Raw genomic sequence first — 15,609 nt, 5'->3', positions numbered from 1 at the left:
GAATATTCAGTGATCTTGCCAAAATACTGAAATGGCAGTTCAACTTAACAACAAAAATGACATATTCTTTCCTTTGTGGTTTATAGTGTGTCATCACTATAAAGGCAATGAGCCCCCCCCCCCATAGTTCTTTCTCCCTGGCTGCTTTCCAACAGCTGAGTCCATGCTGAGTAAGCTCCAGCATTGGATGGAGTCAAGGATAAACTTAGTCGATGATGTGTATCCCTTCCTTGTGGCAGGGTAATGGCCAATAAGTCCCAAGCACGGTCACATTTTTTTTTGGGGGGGGGGGTACATGCTGTTTCATATCTGCCAGTACTGCAGCCTTAAAGCAATGGTCACTTTGCCTAAATGGAGAATTCACTTTAGGAAAGTTATATCAGTGAAAGAGAAATATGTAGACTGTCATTTCTGATCTACTACCAAACATTCTATTCTCCAGAATAAGTATGCAAATCACCAGTTCCCACTTACCCAAACATACTTGTTGCATTTGTACATTGGCTCTATGATTAATGCCAGTGGCAGCCAGACACAAAGAATTTTCAGCTGGAGGTCAGAAGCCCTGTGCTGGGCTACTCCACCAAATTAGGTACAAAAGCTGGAAAGGGGCTCTTCTACACGCAAGACAAAAGCTTTAAAGTTCCAGACATCAAAACAAAAACTTCACCTGTATCCTTGTACTTTGATGTGTTTAATCCAAAGACATCATGGAGGTGGCATTGGAAAAGAGCTGAATATAATATATAACTTTTCATTTTTATTATGACTCAAATCACATACATGTGGTTTCAGTAATCACTTTTATTTATTACGTTTTGTGTGCTTTATAACAAAAAAATATTTTAATGTTTAACTTCAACAGACATACAGTGCAGAAATTCTATATCTTATTGTAAAAGAACGCATATTCTTATACATTGTTTTGGGTTTGGCCTGACAGAGGTTTATTGAAAGTGATCTATGAACAGTTCTGCTGATGTATGTTGTGTCATTTTTTAAGTTTAGAAATCTCTATTAGGACTTTAGACACAAGATAATTCTCTTCATAGAGGTCAATGTACTAAAATAAATCTGCCACAAATACTATATTGACTTTTTATTGTTTGCCAAATTTGTGCAGTGTCTGTGCCCAGAAACCAAGGATAATGATTAACAAAGCAGCAATGTCAACCTAGAAAGCTCACGTAAAGAATTAAGGGGAAATAGTTATTTGTTCAGGATTTCCAGCCTCTGGGGAGTGTTTAGGGCAAATAGTGAGGCAAATTAAAATACAACCAGCCTGTAAACTCTAACTGATCCCCGGCTGCTTCATGCACCCTGCACTTCCTGGTGTGTTTAATGCCCCATTGCATGGTTCCATCCTGCCGGCTCCTATGTCCCTATAAGACACATCACCCAGGGTTTAATGCGGAAGATTCAAAAGGTCTGTGATACAGAGAATTTAAAGTGAAAGATAAGTAGTTATTAATTTTGCCAGGCCTCCTCTAAAGTTAATCTCATGCTGTACTTATTCAGGACAGACAGACACTCACCCCATGCTGATACCCTCCCTGTGCTTCCTATTGACATATTCTCCTGAGTCTAGTCCTTGTGTAAATGCTGTGTTAGTATGTGCTGGAGCTTACACAGAGTTTATAACCATTACCCTCTGACATGTGGCCACTTAAGCACTCCATTGTGTTTGTAAAGGGACAAGGTCACATAGTTCTCAAGGTTTGGACAGAATGGGCCTGATTTATTAAAGCTCTCCAAACTGGAGAAGATTGATTATCATGGGAGAACCTAGGTGATCTAGCAAACCAACTAAAAGCAAATTATTTTAAGAAAACCATTCTAGGTTTGTGGGATCACCCAGGTTCTCCTATGATAGTCTATCTTCTCCAGTTCCCGAGAGCTTTAATAAATCAGGCCCTCTATAAGAACAGTGTGGTGAATGCATCAGAAAGTGATGGGTGTTAATAAGCTTGTAGTTTAATTTGCTGATATTTGGCCTTCCTCGATTCCTCCTTTCCCCTTCACATACAAATGACAATTAAATAATTAGTCGAAACCCTTCTGTTTTCATTACATACAGAATTTTCGATACAGTGATATCATTACTATGTCCCTGCAGGTATAGATCATGGCTGGTGGTTGGGGGTGGCAGTATGGTGTGCACATAGCTTCCTGTGATACATAGTACATGTGATGCTGAGTCTACATGACTGAAGGGAATGAAATAAAAAGGGAGGACTATGAACAGTCGGGCTGAGGAGGAAAGGGGAAGATGATGCTGAATGTCCTCCAAACACGAAATGAGGCAGGCTCTGTCTGGTTTGCTGCAGGATCTAATGCACATTGGGAGAAGCAATTTCAGAACAGGAATGGAGCCTGTACAGCATGCAAGGTTTAGGCTACATACACATGTGTGTCTTGCCTCTAAGATAAGAATCTGATCTGTGTACAGCAGCCATTCGATCTGTCCTGGTGGATCCATGAATGACAGAAGATGAACGACCACAATAGAATGGACGCAATCCAGCCGCAACAGATCTGCGTGCAACTGTGTGCACAAAAGGGTTTGGAACCATTCATATACAGTTCTACAAGAGTTATACATGAGTTTAATGGATTGCTAATGTGGTTGAGAATGCAATATAATGCTGTGTTGGACCACAAGTTTGAAATGGGCCAAATAGTACATGGCAGCATGGTGGCTCCGTGGTTAGCACTCTGGCCTTTGCAGCGCTAGGTCCCAGTTTGGAATCTCAGCCGGAACACTATCTACATGGAATTCTCCCCGCGTTTGTGTGGGTTTCCTACAGGTACCCTGGTTTCCTCCCACATGCCAAAAACATGCCATTTGTTATTAGGCTTCCCCGCAAAATTGACCTTAGACCGTGTTAAAGACGAATCACTATAGTAGGGACATTAGATTGAGTCCCCTTTGAGGGGCACCTAGTCACATGACTATGAACTTTGTACAGCGCTGTGTAATATGGTGGTGCTATATAAAATACTATGTATTAGTATGGCTGGAAGCCAGCTTTAGGAGAACCTGATACTTTGCCCTATAGGGATATGTTTCACAGGCATAAATTATTATAATGAAAATTAATACAAGAATGTATAATGTAGGACATTGGCACACACATGTATGAACACACACAAGTGACAGCCAATCTTTAACACCCTGCAGTCTGCAGCTAGGCAACAGACACTTCCGGTATGATACAAGGAGGGGCTTCCGCCAGTGTGTGGGCGTGTTTCAGAAGCGTCAAGTGAAGCTCCTCCCCTTCGCAGATTCCCCGCATGAACATGGCTGGCAGCGCCTGGAGGTCATTGGTAAGCGGTGGGGTTAGTCAGGTCGTAGTGGGAACCCGGCTATGTGTATAGCAGATAATTAGCTGTATTGGGCTGGGGGGTGCGTCGTATCGAGGTGAACCGAATACAGCAGCCTGGAAGCGGGCTAGGTAACCTGACGCGTGTACGGCACCTAGTATAACTAGAACGGGGTCTGTAGGGGAATTACGGTAATGCAGTGTGTGATAGGAGCAGATGAGGAGGGGGCGCCTATACCAAGTAATACGGTGCTGGCAGTGTGTGGTGGGAGTGGCATAGGAGATGGCTGTGCTTGTTATCACATTGCTTGGCACAGAGCAGGCTGTGTGCTCCCTGCTGGTCATAGGGCACATGTACAGCCCTGTGTGCTGGCCTGTGGGCTCCCTATTGGGCTTTTCCTGTAATAAAATACATATTGTTGTGGCCCCATCTATGTAAAGTGGGTGGAGGTTATTCTGGTCAGACATGGCCTGTATGAGGACACTGCTGAGTATTATCAGTCACTGTATATATTCAGGGCTTCCAGACATTCCCAATATACAGCAGTGCAAGGTAGAGCCACCCCAGGGGCCCGCACCCAGTGTTGTGCTGTGTCAGCATTGCATTGAGGTTCCCTGTCATATGATGATGATGTTAGGCCCCTCTCAGACGTGTGGAAGAAGCACAGTTACCTGACCCCAGGTGTATAGCACGGGATCTGTACCACAGGTCAATGCATTTGACATTTGCACACAATGCCCTCGTGTTTGTGGTCCAGAAGAGGACATCTGCATAAGCATGTCACTGTGCCATAAGACATAGTATTATTAATATTAAACAGGGTTTATATAGCGCCAACTTATTATGGAGCGCTTTACATTAAATAGGGGTTGCAAATGACAGACAGATACAGACAGTGACACAGGAGGAGAGGACCCTGTCCTGAAGAGCTTACACTCTAGTAGGTGGGGGAAGTAACACACAATAGGAGGGGAGATATGTGTTGGTGGGAAGTAGTGATGGTTTCAAAAGACAGAAGATGACGGGTAGCAAGTTTAAAAAAAATGGGTTTTGAGTGCTCTTTTAAATGAGCAGAAAGTAGGAGCAAGCCGAATAAGACGAAGAAGACCATTCCAGAGAGTTGGGGCAGCTCTAGAAAAGCCTGGGAGCCGTGTGTGTGATGAGGTTATGAGTGAGGAAGTCAGTAGTAGGTCATTGGAGGAGCGGAGAGAGCAGCTAGGGGAGTATTTTTCTACCAGGTCAAGAAAGGTAGGTGGGGTAAGAACTGTTGAAGAATTTGAAGGCAAAGCACAGAAGCTTGAATTTGGTGAAATGGAAGCCAATGAAGAGAATTACAAAGGATGAGGATGGCTGCAGCGTTCATATTAGATTGTAGAGGAGAGAGTCGGGTTAGTGGAATACCAGAGAGGAGGAAGTTACAGTAGTCCAGACGAGAGATGATAAAAGCTTGTACAAGGAGTTTGGTGGTCTCTGGGGACAGGTAGGGGCGGATTTTGGAGATGTTGTGAAAGTGACAGGACCTGGAAATGTTCTGAATATGGGGAGTAAATGAGAGGGCAGAGTCAAAGGTGACACCAAGACCACCATTGTGTACTATAGAACACGTGGTACCTTCAACTTGTCCTCCTATTTCCCCTCACCACAGAACAGATCTCTTTATGCACTGCTTATTTCTTCCTACTGTAGCTGGAAACAATTACTGACAGCCATTTCCAGCGATGTTGAGCGTGTGTCAGGGCTTTAGTCTGTACAGAGAGCAGAAATGTTGGAGGGAACCAGTACAGATCCCCTGCAGAAAAGTAGAGGAGGGAGGATACAAGATCAGTCAACCCACACCAAGAGAGGGTGACAGTGACTGGTTATTACTGGAACCTCCTGATGGGCTGCACAGCTCTGCAAGAATCACACCCTGTAAAAACAGCCGTGTCTTTTATATATTGTCAATGTTTTATTATCTTGGGGTTTCAATTTATATCCTAAATGAGTTTTCTAAGCTGCCCTATTCAATTCATCAAAATACTTTTGGCTGGAACTTGTTTTTTTAGGAAAACCTGAATTTGTCCAATCTTTACTTTCCAGCCTGGCATTGCTACATCTAGACACTGAGGCTAAGTCTACATTGACTGTGTCCCCAGTATTTAAATTCACATTCATTCCCATAAATTAGTTTGTATCATAGCATTTTGGGGCTTTTTGTTAATAGATATAGCATATTGGGTTTCCTGCACTCAATAAATCGTACAACAAAATGCCACATCCTGGGTATATACATTACAGCAAAAATGATGATCATATCAACAATGGGTGACTTTCAAGGCATTGGATTTACACCTGCATTAAAAGCAAAAGAAGAAACTATTATTATATACAAACACAACTATAAAATCTCGTAAAAAAAAAAAAATACAAACAAACAATGCAAATAGCTAGTGCTGGAAGAGGATCTTGTGATCCTAGTCCTACTCCCATTGGTCTCATTATTGTTTTCTTCCTACGTGTTTTGTGGAATAATATCCACTTCCTCAGGGAATATTAAAAACAACCAAAGATGATCCACCTCAGATAAATAGGAAGCCTCGGCTCGGGGGAACACAAACCCGCTAAGAGCATGAAATATAAGTGATATACTAAAACCATATAAATTTCCAAAATAGTCAACTCTTGAAAAAAAAAGTAAATCCTAATGAAATGTACAATCCTAAAAAGCTTAACAAACCATGCATCACATAAGGATGTATAGGGATTTTAAGCATTTTGAAATAATATCTCTGTAAACATGAAATCTCTGTAAACTCTGTAAAAAAGCTTTAGACGTAATGCTTCAGAGTTCTAACTTAACTGAAAGCTAACTGACAGGCAGCCAGAAGATGATCAGCATTTTCAGTTTTTGAGAATCACTAAGTAGATAAGTTATTTAGGAAACTCTTAAAGCTTGTTCTACATCTCTGCATTAAATCGAACAGTTTATTCTTGTCTGTTTTATTAATTTTAGTTCTGATACTTGTTTATGAAGTTATAATTGAAATGCTAAATATAAAGTTATATCTAGCATGTAATAAACTATCTCCTAAAATAAACTACAACATAGTAAGTAACTGTATTGTATACCCTTGTCATGGTTTATTTTGTACTTTTAAACAGATCGGTCGCTTGGCTGGTGTAGTCAATAGCCAAAATGCAGCCAGACCCTTTTCTAGCCAAGTAAGTACACATTGCATTCATTTTTATGAATATTAGAAAGACTTATTCATGAAGCTGTTCTCATGTTTCCCATTACACATCTCATCCACAGATGCAAACTGTCACTCTGATTCCAGGAGATGGGATTGGGCCTGAGATTTCATCTGCCGTCATGAGGATTTTTGAGGCAGCCAAGGTTCGTAAACTACTAAACTTAAATGGCAGTTGTAAAAAAATCTTTTAATTACCCTGATGTATAAATGCAAGAATCAAAGATGAGGATGAGGTGTGCCATTGAAAAACTGTAAAAACTGTTTGCAATCATTGACTTCCCTTCTAGGTTCTGTCAGATTGCATTGGATGTATTTTTAGGCAACATCCCACCTTTCCCACATTACTCTTTGCTATGGAAAGCAACAAGAAATATGCATGGACCCAACTCTGACTCAGATTTTGGTTACTACACCACTGTGTTCTTACTGCTAGCAGACCAATATAGATTTGTAGATTTGGGATGTATTTGGCAGGTGTGTGTGCAGATATATATAGAGCGGAAGAGAGAGAGATCAGCAGTCACAAACCCACGGTGGTCTGCGGCTTTGGCCGGAGTGCCCCACCCCTGCGCAGTCAGGAGAAGGCCCTTGCTGGGGGGGGCGCACCACCCGGAGCCGCAGATGTCACCCGTACAGATCTCAGGGCGGTGGCCAGTTTCTGGATACAACCCACTCTGGACGAGTCTTGGCATCATGACACCACACTGGGGGAAGTGTCTTCCCTTTGAGTGACACACGGCTCCCCGAGCATGCGTGATCTGGAATCCATGAATTATTGATTATTGAATCCATAATTAGTGATCCGTGACAACCAAAAGGTTGGTGACCACTGATATAGATACAATATTATTATCCTGAATTACCAGCTTTTTGCTAGCTAATGTATGTTGACTGCCATTCACACTGAATTTACTGTTACTACAGGCACCAATCCAATGGGAGGAGAGAAATGTTACTGCCATTCAAGGCCCTGGTGGGAAATGGATGATTCCTCCTGAAGCCAAAGAATCTATGGATAAAAATAAAATGGGTCTTAAAGGTAACCTTTTTATCATCTTCATCTGACTTTAATACAATGAATTGATGTGCAGTGTGTGACACGATTTCATGTTTCTTTAGGCCCTTTGAAGACACCAATTGCTGCTGGACATCCGTCCATGAACCTTCTACTTAGAAAAACGTTTGATCTTTATGCCAATGTCCGTCCTTGTGTCTCCATTGAGGGTTATAAGACTCCTTACACAGATGTGGACCTGGTTACCATTCGGGAGAACACTGAGGGAGAATACAGTGGCATTGAACACGTGGTATGTTAGTTTGGCAGCATTATTTTTATTTATAGTAAAATAATGTTAGAGGGTTACCTATATCGATAAATCATATTCATTTTTTAGCATGCACTGAAACATGTGTTAGTAATGATTCCTATGTCTTGTGCCTTTCTATTATTGTTGTGTTTTTTGTATTTGAACTACAAAAAGATGCCGCAGAAGAGGAGTGCTGGGAAGGATGGATGAGTCTGGCTGCAGCATTCATAATAGATTGTAGAGGAGAGAGTCTGGATAGTGGAATACCAGAGAGGAGGATGTTACAGTAGTCCAGATGAGAGATAAAAGCGTGTTACTTGTTATCAGCAAGCAGTAGGTGATCTGTTGCTGGATGAGTTCAGTCTGATTTGAAGGTGATTTTGTAGGTGAAAGAAAATCCTAATGACATTGGAGATGTTTTTGGAAATTACCCATACCATATCGAAAGGATTCCAATTGCATTCTGCTATGAAGTGCTGTGTTGCAAGACTGGAAGCGGCCCATGAGTTTACCACAGGGATTGACCCTGAACTCCACTATGACCCACTATGGCTACTGGAACCAAGCACTGCTTTAAATTTAAGAACTGTTAAATTAAATTAGCAGCACCCTTTTTTAAACCACACTAGTGTTGGTTAATCAGCCACTTTATTCATACATTAAGCGCACACTATAAATATTAGAGTATTATTTATCTTTCATATAGTCCCATAAAAAGTTAGACACAATTAAATAAACTTTAGATAAACTTAAGTTTTGTGGTTCTACTTTACAGATCGTGGATGGAGTAGTACAAAGCATTAAGCTGATTACAGAGGAAGCCAGCCATAGGATTGCAGAATTTGCTTTTGAGTATGCCAGAAATAACCAAAGAAGCACAGTGACTGCAGTACACAAAGCCAACATCATGTGAGTTCCTGTACAAAGTAGATTATTAGCCCATCTAATATTTTGCATTTTTGAAATAACTAAAAAACATTTTTGTTTTTATCCTCTTTTTTTCCACTGTTTAATAAATCTAAAATATTGCAGATGATCAGGAAGTGCACTCTGACCTGTATACTAGGTCATGAAATTTTCTAAAGCAGTGGTCGCCAACCGGTGGTCAGCAAGAAAATTTTGGTGGTCCGCAGCTCTGGCTGGTGCATATCTGAGCAGGGTCAGGAGAAGGACCCCGCTGGGACCACATTCCCCGCCTGTACAAATCCCAGGCTCAGGGAAGTGGGTGGAATGTATCCAGGGACACAACCCGCCCACTCTCTCATCGCAGGCTCAAATCTGCCAGTGGACAGGGTTATGTCATCAGGACATTAATATGTGGGAGGTCTCTCCCCCTTTGGGTGACACCCGGCTCCGCGCGCATGCTTGGTCAGGAGCCAGTAATTTTAGTGGTCCGCGGGACCGAAAAGGTTGGCGACCACTGTTCTGAAAAATATGTAAACTGTATTTTTATATAATAAAAAATAGAAGAGCATTGAACAAATGTACATATATACTACATGCTTACTTCTCTTGTTTTGCTTGATTTGCAGGAGGATGTCTGATGGACTTTTTCTGAAGAATTGCAGAGAAGTTGCAGAGAACTATAAGGATATAAAGTTTACCGAAATGTACTTGGACACTGTGTGCCTCAATGTAAGATATAATGTGTTAAATTACCCAATTCTCTATCCAGTGTTTTTCAACCTTTTTTGAGCCACAGCACATTTGTTTCATTGAAAAAATCCTGCAGCACACCACAAATCAAAAATGTTACAAAATGACACTATGTAGCTAATTCTCTTGTTTCTAAAGCTACGTACACACTTCCAATTATTATCGTCGGAAACGAACGACGAACGTTCCTGCACGATATATATGAACGATCGTATAGCACCGATCCTGCACATAGAGGTAACGACACGATCGTTCGTAGATATTGTACACACAATAGATACGATCGTTTAAGCGATAGAGGAACTATGTGCACGACAGGAAAGTGAACGGACGTTCGTTCATCACGCATGCTCAGACCATGAACGATCAACGAACGACCGTACACACGAACGATGTTCAACGATCGTCGCCCAATCCGATCCGCCGGTCCGGTCGTTCGTTTCCAACAATTTTCCTCGTTCGTCGGCGTCGTTGGTTACTTTTTTACGAACGATTTTTTGCCCAATCGATCGTTCGTCGTTCGATTGGAACGATAAAAATTGGAAGTGTGTACGCACCTTAAGAATAAACAAGACAATTAAGCTACCTACTGCCACCCACTGACATGGAAGAGTTTACATTACTCTGCCAGTCACTACAGCACAGACACTCGACAATGGTAATTGGATAATTTCCCACGGTACACCTGAAGATCTCTCACGGCACACTAGTTGAAAATCACTGCTCTATTTGTATACTTTATTAAACCCCCAGTACCCAGGCGCTGTGTGCTATTTTTAATCTGCCTTTCTTTCCTAATTTTCAGATGGTCCAGGATCCTACACAATTTGATGTACTTGTTATGCCAAACTTGTATGGTGATATCCTAAGGTTAGTTTTAGTACATATTGTTTCCAGCAATATATTGTTATCTTCATGAGTGACCTGAAGGACTTATAAAAAATAAGGACTTGACGCCCTAATGTGCAATTACTGTATTCCACCCTCCAATTCTAGTCCAACACTGAATTAGCTGACCTCATTGACATATATGGAGAAGCAAGGCAGTCTGTATAATTGAATTGGTCATTGGATACTTTATTTAGTTAATGACAATTCAAGTTAGAGTTGTACTTTTTAGTAATGTGAGGATGACAGCCAAAGACATGCACCTTCAACAAGGTTTGGATTGAACAATGTTTTTGTTCTGTGAACTTCTCCCCTGTGGTGAAGTTTTTTTTTCTTTAAATCTTGGTAAATGTCATTAATATCTGTAGCCCTTTTCATGTTTTGTTTCATTTTTTTGAATTGTTGATAAATAATTGTGTAGCTCAAAGTGAACAGAGATATTCTCTGCATGGAACTCATTGCCATAGCAAATTAGTAAGTACAATGTAATCCTGGTGATACTTCTAGTTGAATAATACATTGCTGACATGATACATTTTGTGTTGATGCCACAAAGCTGCTTATGTGGATACAAAATATTGTTGTCCTTGAATAGGCTAAGAGATGTTTTGGGTAATGCCTGTCCTTCATTGATGTATTTGTATTGTATGCTCTCAAAACTGACCCTGATGTAGTTGAAAATAATTCTTAATGTTGTACATCTAATTAAAGATGAATTCCAACTGTAAAAAAAATACTGCAGTGGGGCTGTCCTCACAATGCAAGGCTTTAATGTTCAATTTTGTCTAGGGGGCATGTAAAGACTTTACTTTACTCTCACTCCCTGGGTGCCTGGCAATTTCCGTCAATGTCTGACACTTTGAGCCTGATTTATTAAAACTCTGCAGAATATACATCACTTTGGTGATCCACCAGGGATGTTTAAACTGACCTGGGTGCCTGCAGACATAGTTGAGCAATAAATCCATCAATGGAATCAAAACTTTTGTTTTGCAATGATTGCTACTGCCTGAATGTTCTCATTCATTGTATACCTAGTAGTAGTTGGTTATATTAATTGGACCTTTTCTGTAATGTTAAAGGCTTATGTTTTTTTTTTTTTTATCAGCATATTATATATTTTCACCAAAACTTAAAATTCACACATCCTTCTGAGTTTGACCAATTTTTCTCATACTTTTTTTTTGCAATATATTATACAGCACTCAAAAAAAGACTTGGTTGGCAGAGCTAGAAAGGGAGATGTTGCAGATGGGGTTCCCAATAGATGTTTTATTCAATTGGCAAAAGCAAATCAGCCAATGATCCTTAACCTCTACCTGTTGGGTGCTTATTAAAACGTATAATTAATTTTTCTCCTTTTCAGTGACTTGTGTGCTGGATTGATTGGAGGTTTGGGAGTAACACCAAGTGGAAATATTGGTGCTAATGGAGTAGCAATTTTTGAGTCGGTAAGTACTTACTTATATCTGTTATTTGTTTAAAAGGTGTTTATGAAAAAAACACTTGTCTTCTGGGGATTTTTTGTTTTATATGAGCTATTGAAAAACAAATGACTGGGACTTCAGCATAGTAAAAGTTAAATTAAGGTAAAAAAATGTAAAAAGCCTTTGTTTTGATATAATTTTTCTTTTTTGATCATATGTGTTGATTCTGTATAAATTTTTTATATATATATATATTTATTTATTTTTTTCTAATACCCCTGAGGATATATAGTAAGCTTAATTTACATTTCCTATGTTCCTGTTTAGGTTCATGGCACTGCACCAGATATTGCAGGAAAAGACTTGGCTAACCCTACCGCTTTACTACTGAGTGCAGTAATGATGCTCCGGCACATGGGGCTGCAGGAATATGCCCGCAAGATAGAGACTGCATGCTTTGATACCATAAAGACTAAAAAGGTAAGTGTTGTTTGATTTATCTTAATAACCTCTGCAATCTGTATGATATAAATGACCATTTACTTATTTTTCTTTTCTTACAGACCTTAACTAAAGATTTGGGAGGAAACTCCAAGTGCTCAGAGTTTACAAATGAGATCTGTCAAAGGATAAGGGATAGCGACTAGTCTGGTATGCTGGTTTAACTCACCAGCCCAGCCTGCTGACATCACACGCACATCATATAATGCTGATGCCGACTTTTTTTTTTGCAATATATTATACAGCACTCAAAAAAAGACTTGGTTGGCAGAGCTAGAAAGGGAGATGTTGCAGATGGGGTTCCCAATAGATGTTTTATTCAATTGGCAAAAGCAAATCAGCCAGTGATCCTTAACCTCTACCTGTTGGGTGCTTATTAAAACGTATAATTAATTTTTCTCCTTTTCAGTGACTTGTGTGCTGGATTGATTGGAGGTTTGGGAGTAACACCAAGTGGAAATATTGGTGCTAATGGAGTAGCAATTTTTGAGTCGGTAAGTACTTACTTATATCTGTTATTTGTTTAAAAGGTGTTTATGAAAAAAACACTTGTCTTCTGGGGATTTTTTGTTTTATATGAGCTATTGAAAAACAAATGACTGGGACTTCAGCATAGTAAAAGTTAAATTAAGGTAAAAAAATGTAAAAAGCCTTTGTTTTGATATAATTTTTCTTTTTTGATCATATGTGTTGATTCTGTATAAATTTTTTATATATATATATATTTATTTATTTTTTTCTAATACCCCTGAGGATATATAGTAAGCTTAATTTACATTTCCTATGTTCCTGTTTAGGTTCATGGCACTGCACCAGATATTGCAGGAAAAGACTTGGCTAACCCTACCGCTTTACTACTGAGTGCAGTAATGATGCTCCGGCACATGGGGCTGCAGGAATATGCCCGCAAGATAGAGACTGCATGCTTTGATACCATAAAGACTAAAAAGGTAAGTGTTGTTTGATTTATCTCAATAACCTCTGCAATCTGTATGATATAAATGACCATTTACTTATTTTTCTTTTCTTACAGACCTTAACTAAAGATTTGGGAGGAAACTCCAAGTGCTCAGAGTTTACAAATGAGATCTGTCAAAGGATAAGGGATAGCGACTAGTCTGGTATGCTGGTTTAACTCACCAGCCCAGCCTGCTGACATCACACGCACATCATATAATGCTGATGCCGACTTATTTCATCAAAGCTTTTTTTCCCCTCAGTTGAGACATGGTATATGAGTATGCAGGGCAATGTGCTGAAGGTTACTTAACCAAAGGAACACCATGCTACATGCAAACTTAGCCTTACAGGCCATTTAGAAAACCACATCAGAATGGGAGATGTTCTGCTTACATATCTGACTCCTTGTTTTAGCACTGTGACTTCTTACTTAATTCAGTTTTTCATTGTCGGTCTGGTCAACATGCAATCCGGGGGACAAGCTATGTACTGCAGGCCTTTTAGAGTAGTCTAGTAAAAGTCTTGAGTGCAAGTGAATTACACACTTGTAAAATATATATTCACAAAATACTATATATTATGGTTGTATCATTATGAACTGTTGAACTATTCATTTAAAGCAAACACTCCATGCCTAGGTTGTAAAGCTTAGGTAAGGCTCTCTATTTATGACTTTATTTCTGAATATATTTGATGTTCTCCTATTTCCAAATTGTGGTTTGCTGACTTGTTCAATTACCAAATCCATCACCAGGGGGTGCTGCAGCACATTGTTCTGCGATAAGAAAGCACAGTGTAAATCTCAATCCACCTCTATGAATGTCTTGTCATGTCTTGCCTTAATATTTTCATTTTCAACGCTGTTCTATTTATTGTTGAATATGTGAGTAAATCTACATTGTATTTCAGTGAATTGATCATTTTTTTTTTTGCACTTGTTTTTTTAAGTATCTCCAATAAATGTGCAGGGTGAAACAAAGAACTCAGACATGGGTGACTTTTATAGAATTTTACTTTTATTGAAGTAAAATTCTTCTTAAAAAGACCAATGAAGTTTTCTATACATCACACATGATATTCACATAACAAGTAACACATAATTGGTGCAATATAGCAACTGAGATGCTACTGTTCACATGTAGGATTTGTTAAAAAACAGCCGTAATTGGAAAATGCAACTAAATTCTCTAATGCTGACCATACACATAAAGGGATGTTTCAACAAAAAGGTAATTTCAAGAAATCTATTGTAATTAATGATCTTTTAGAATAGCCTAAAAATATCTTCAAAAGAATAAAATCTAAGGTTGATCAATTATTAAGAAAGACTTTCTTTAATGACATTCCTTCACTACATGTATAATGTTATATCACATTATCCACATATCACTGAAGCTAAAAGTAGATTTGTTCAACTTGAGGTATTGTTTTATGTCATATTACATTAACAGGGTATTTTGGGGAAAAGCAGAGGGATAGCTAAACAACCGGATGTTTTGCTTACAGAGCTGAAAAATAATACTAACCATTAGTCTGCTATTGATAACAATGCCGCTAGAGGTTACTTTGTTATATACAATCAGGAATAGTAAGATGCATTTCCTACAACATGTAAGGGGCTAAAAGTACCAGCAATCATAAGAATATGCAGATAGATTTGAACAGGTAAAAGAACCGCAAACACTGACAAATGTTCAGCACAAAACATACAAATGATAAAAAGGTTGCATTAAAGGTTTTTTGTTTTGTTTTTATTTTTATATTTTATAGCGCAAAATAAGACATTTTATGACTATAAGGCACAATGAATGTCATCACTGATTTCTCTAAGACAAATATGACAAAGGACGTTGATTCCTGTGTCAGAACCATGTGTCCTATAGTTGTAGTTAGGCACAGACATTAAGGATAGTGTAGGAGGAATGTATTTGCTGCAGTATATTATTCATTATGCTCAGTTAAATAATTTGGGGATTTTAATGAGGAAGGGTTCAAATACATTTCCAACTAAAAATCATTGGTCAGGAAAAACTTCATTTGTTGCTCTTTTGAGTCCAACCATAGATATAGATTTCCAGACCTGAACTAAATCAGATTGCTGGTGGTGCTACATAGTTTGTTTTATCCTGAGTAAAATGTCTCTATCACATCTTTGTACTTTTCCAGAATGGCATGCCGTTTTATTTTCATTGTTGGCCCTAAAACAACAGAAAATGTAATCAAAACCTGATTATTTTACTTTGTGTCAGTAAAGACAAAAAAAATTAAAGAAGGATGCACAAGCCAGTTCTCCTGGATGGGCAGATCTTTTTT

General features: G+C 39.1%; 2 protein-coding genes and 1 long non-coding RNA gene across 6 annotated transcripts in view; 2 read left to right on the top strand and 1 right to left on the bottom strand.

The window, feature by feature from the left end:
- Positions 1–3,245: 3,245 nt before the first annotated feature.
- Positions 3,246–12,555, top strand: IDH3A (isocitrate dehydrogenase (NAD(+)) 3 catalytic subunit alpha). Its single transcript, XM_072402059.1, has 11 exons — positions 3,246–3,327; positions 6,466–6,525; positions 6,617–6,700; positions 7,482–7,596; positions 7,677–7,864; positions 8,640–8,773; positions 9,397–9,499; positions 10,326–10,390; positions 11,775–11,859; positions 12,163–12,315; positions 12,399–12,555. Exons 1-11 carry the CDS (start codon positions 3,295–3,297, stop codon positions 12,480–12,482), a joined length of 1,104 nt encoding a protein of 367 aa, XP_072258160.1. The 5' UTR covers positions 3,246–3,294; the 3' UTR covers positions 12,483–12,555.
- Positions 12,556–12,690: 135 nt separating this feature from the next.
- On the top strand, positions 12,691–14,278 carry LOC140324300 (uncharacterized). The gene is made up of 3 exons (XR_011919519.1): positions 12,691–12,830; positions 13,134–13,286; positions 13,370–14,278. It is a non-coding gene; the product is annotated as an uncharacterized lncRNA (long non-coding RNA).
- Positions 14,279–14,290: 12 nt separating this feature from the next.
- ACSBG1 (acyl-CoA synthetase bubblegum family member 1) overlaps positions 14,291–15,609 on the bottom strand; it is an 80,386-nt gene continuing 79,067 nt past the window's right edge. For all 4 annotated transcript variants that reach the window (XM_072402056.1, XM_072402057.1, XM_072402058.1 and 1 more), the window contains one exon: positions 14,291–15,494. In XM_072402056.1, the coding sequence (XP_072258157.1) occupies positions 15,418–15,494 (77 nt within the window). In that variant the 3' untranslated portion in view covers positions 14,291–15,417. The remainder of the gene's footprint in view (positions 15,495–15,609) is intronic.

This window comes from Pyxicephalus adspersus, chromosome 2 (assembly GCF_032062135.1).
Source record: "Pyxicephalus adspersus chromosome 2, UCB_Pads_2.0, whole genome shotgun sequence".
NCBI classification, from domain to species: domain Eukaryota; kingdom Metazoa; phylum Chordata; class Amphibia; order Anura; family Pyxicephalidae; genus Pyxicephalus; species Pyxicephalus adspersus.
The sequence above is the reverse complement of the archived record's forward strand: the minus strand, read 5'-3'. Positions and strand labels throughout refer to the sequence as shown.

What these genes read in the sequence shown, in the direction of transcription:
- IDH3A (XM_072402059.1), top strand. Translation starts at nt 3,295, where the DNA reads ATGAACATGGCTGGCAGCGCCTGGAGGTCATTG. An exon ending in ACAGTGGCATTGAACACGTG is followed by an intron (nt 7,865 to 8,639) that starts GTATGTTAGTTT and finishes TCTACTTTACAG; the next exon opens with ATCGTGGATGGAGTAGTACA. An exon ending in GTACACAAAGCCAACATCAT is followed by an intron (nt 8,774 to 9,396) that starts GTGAGTTCCTGT and finishes CTTGATTTGCAG; the next exon opens with GAGGATGTCTGATGGACTTT.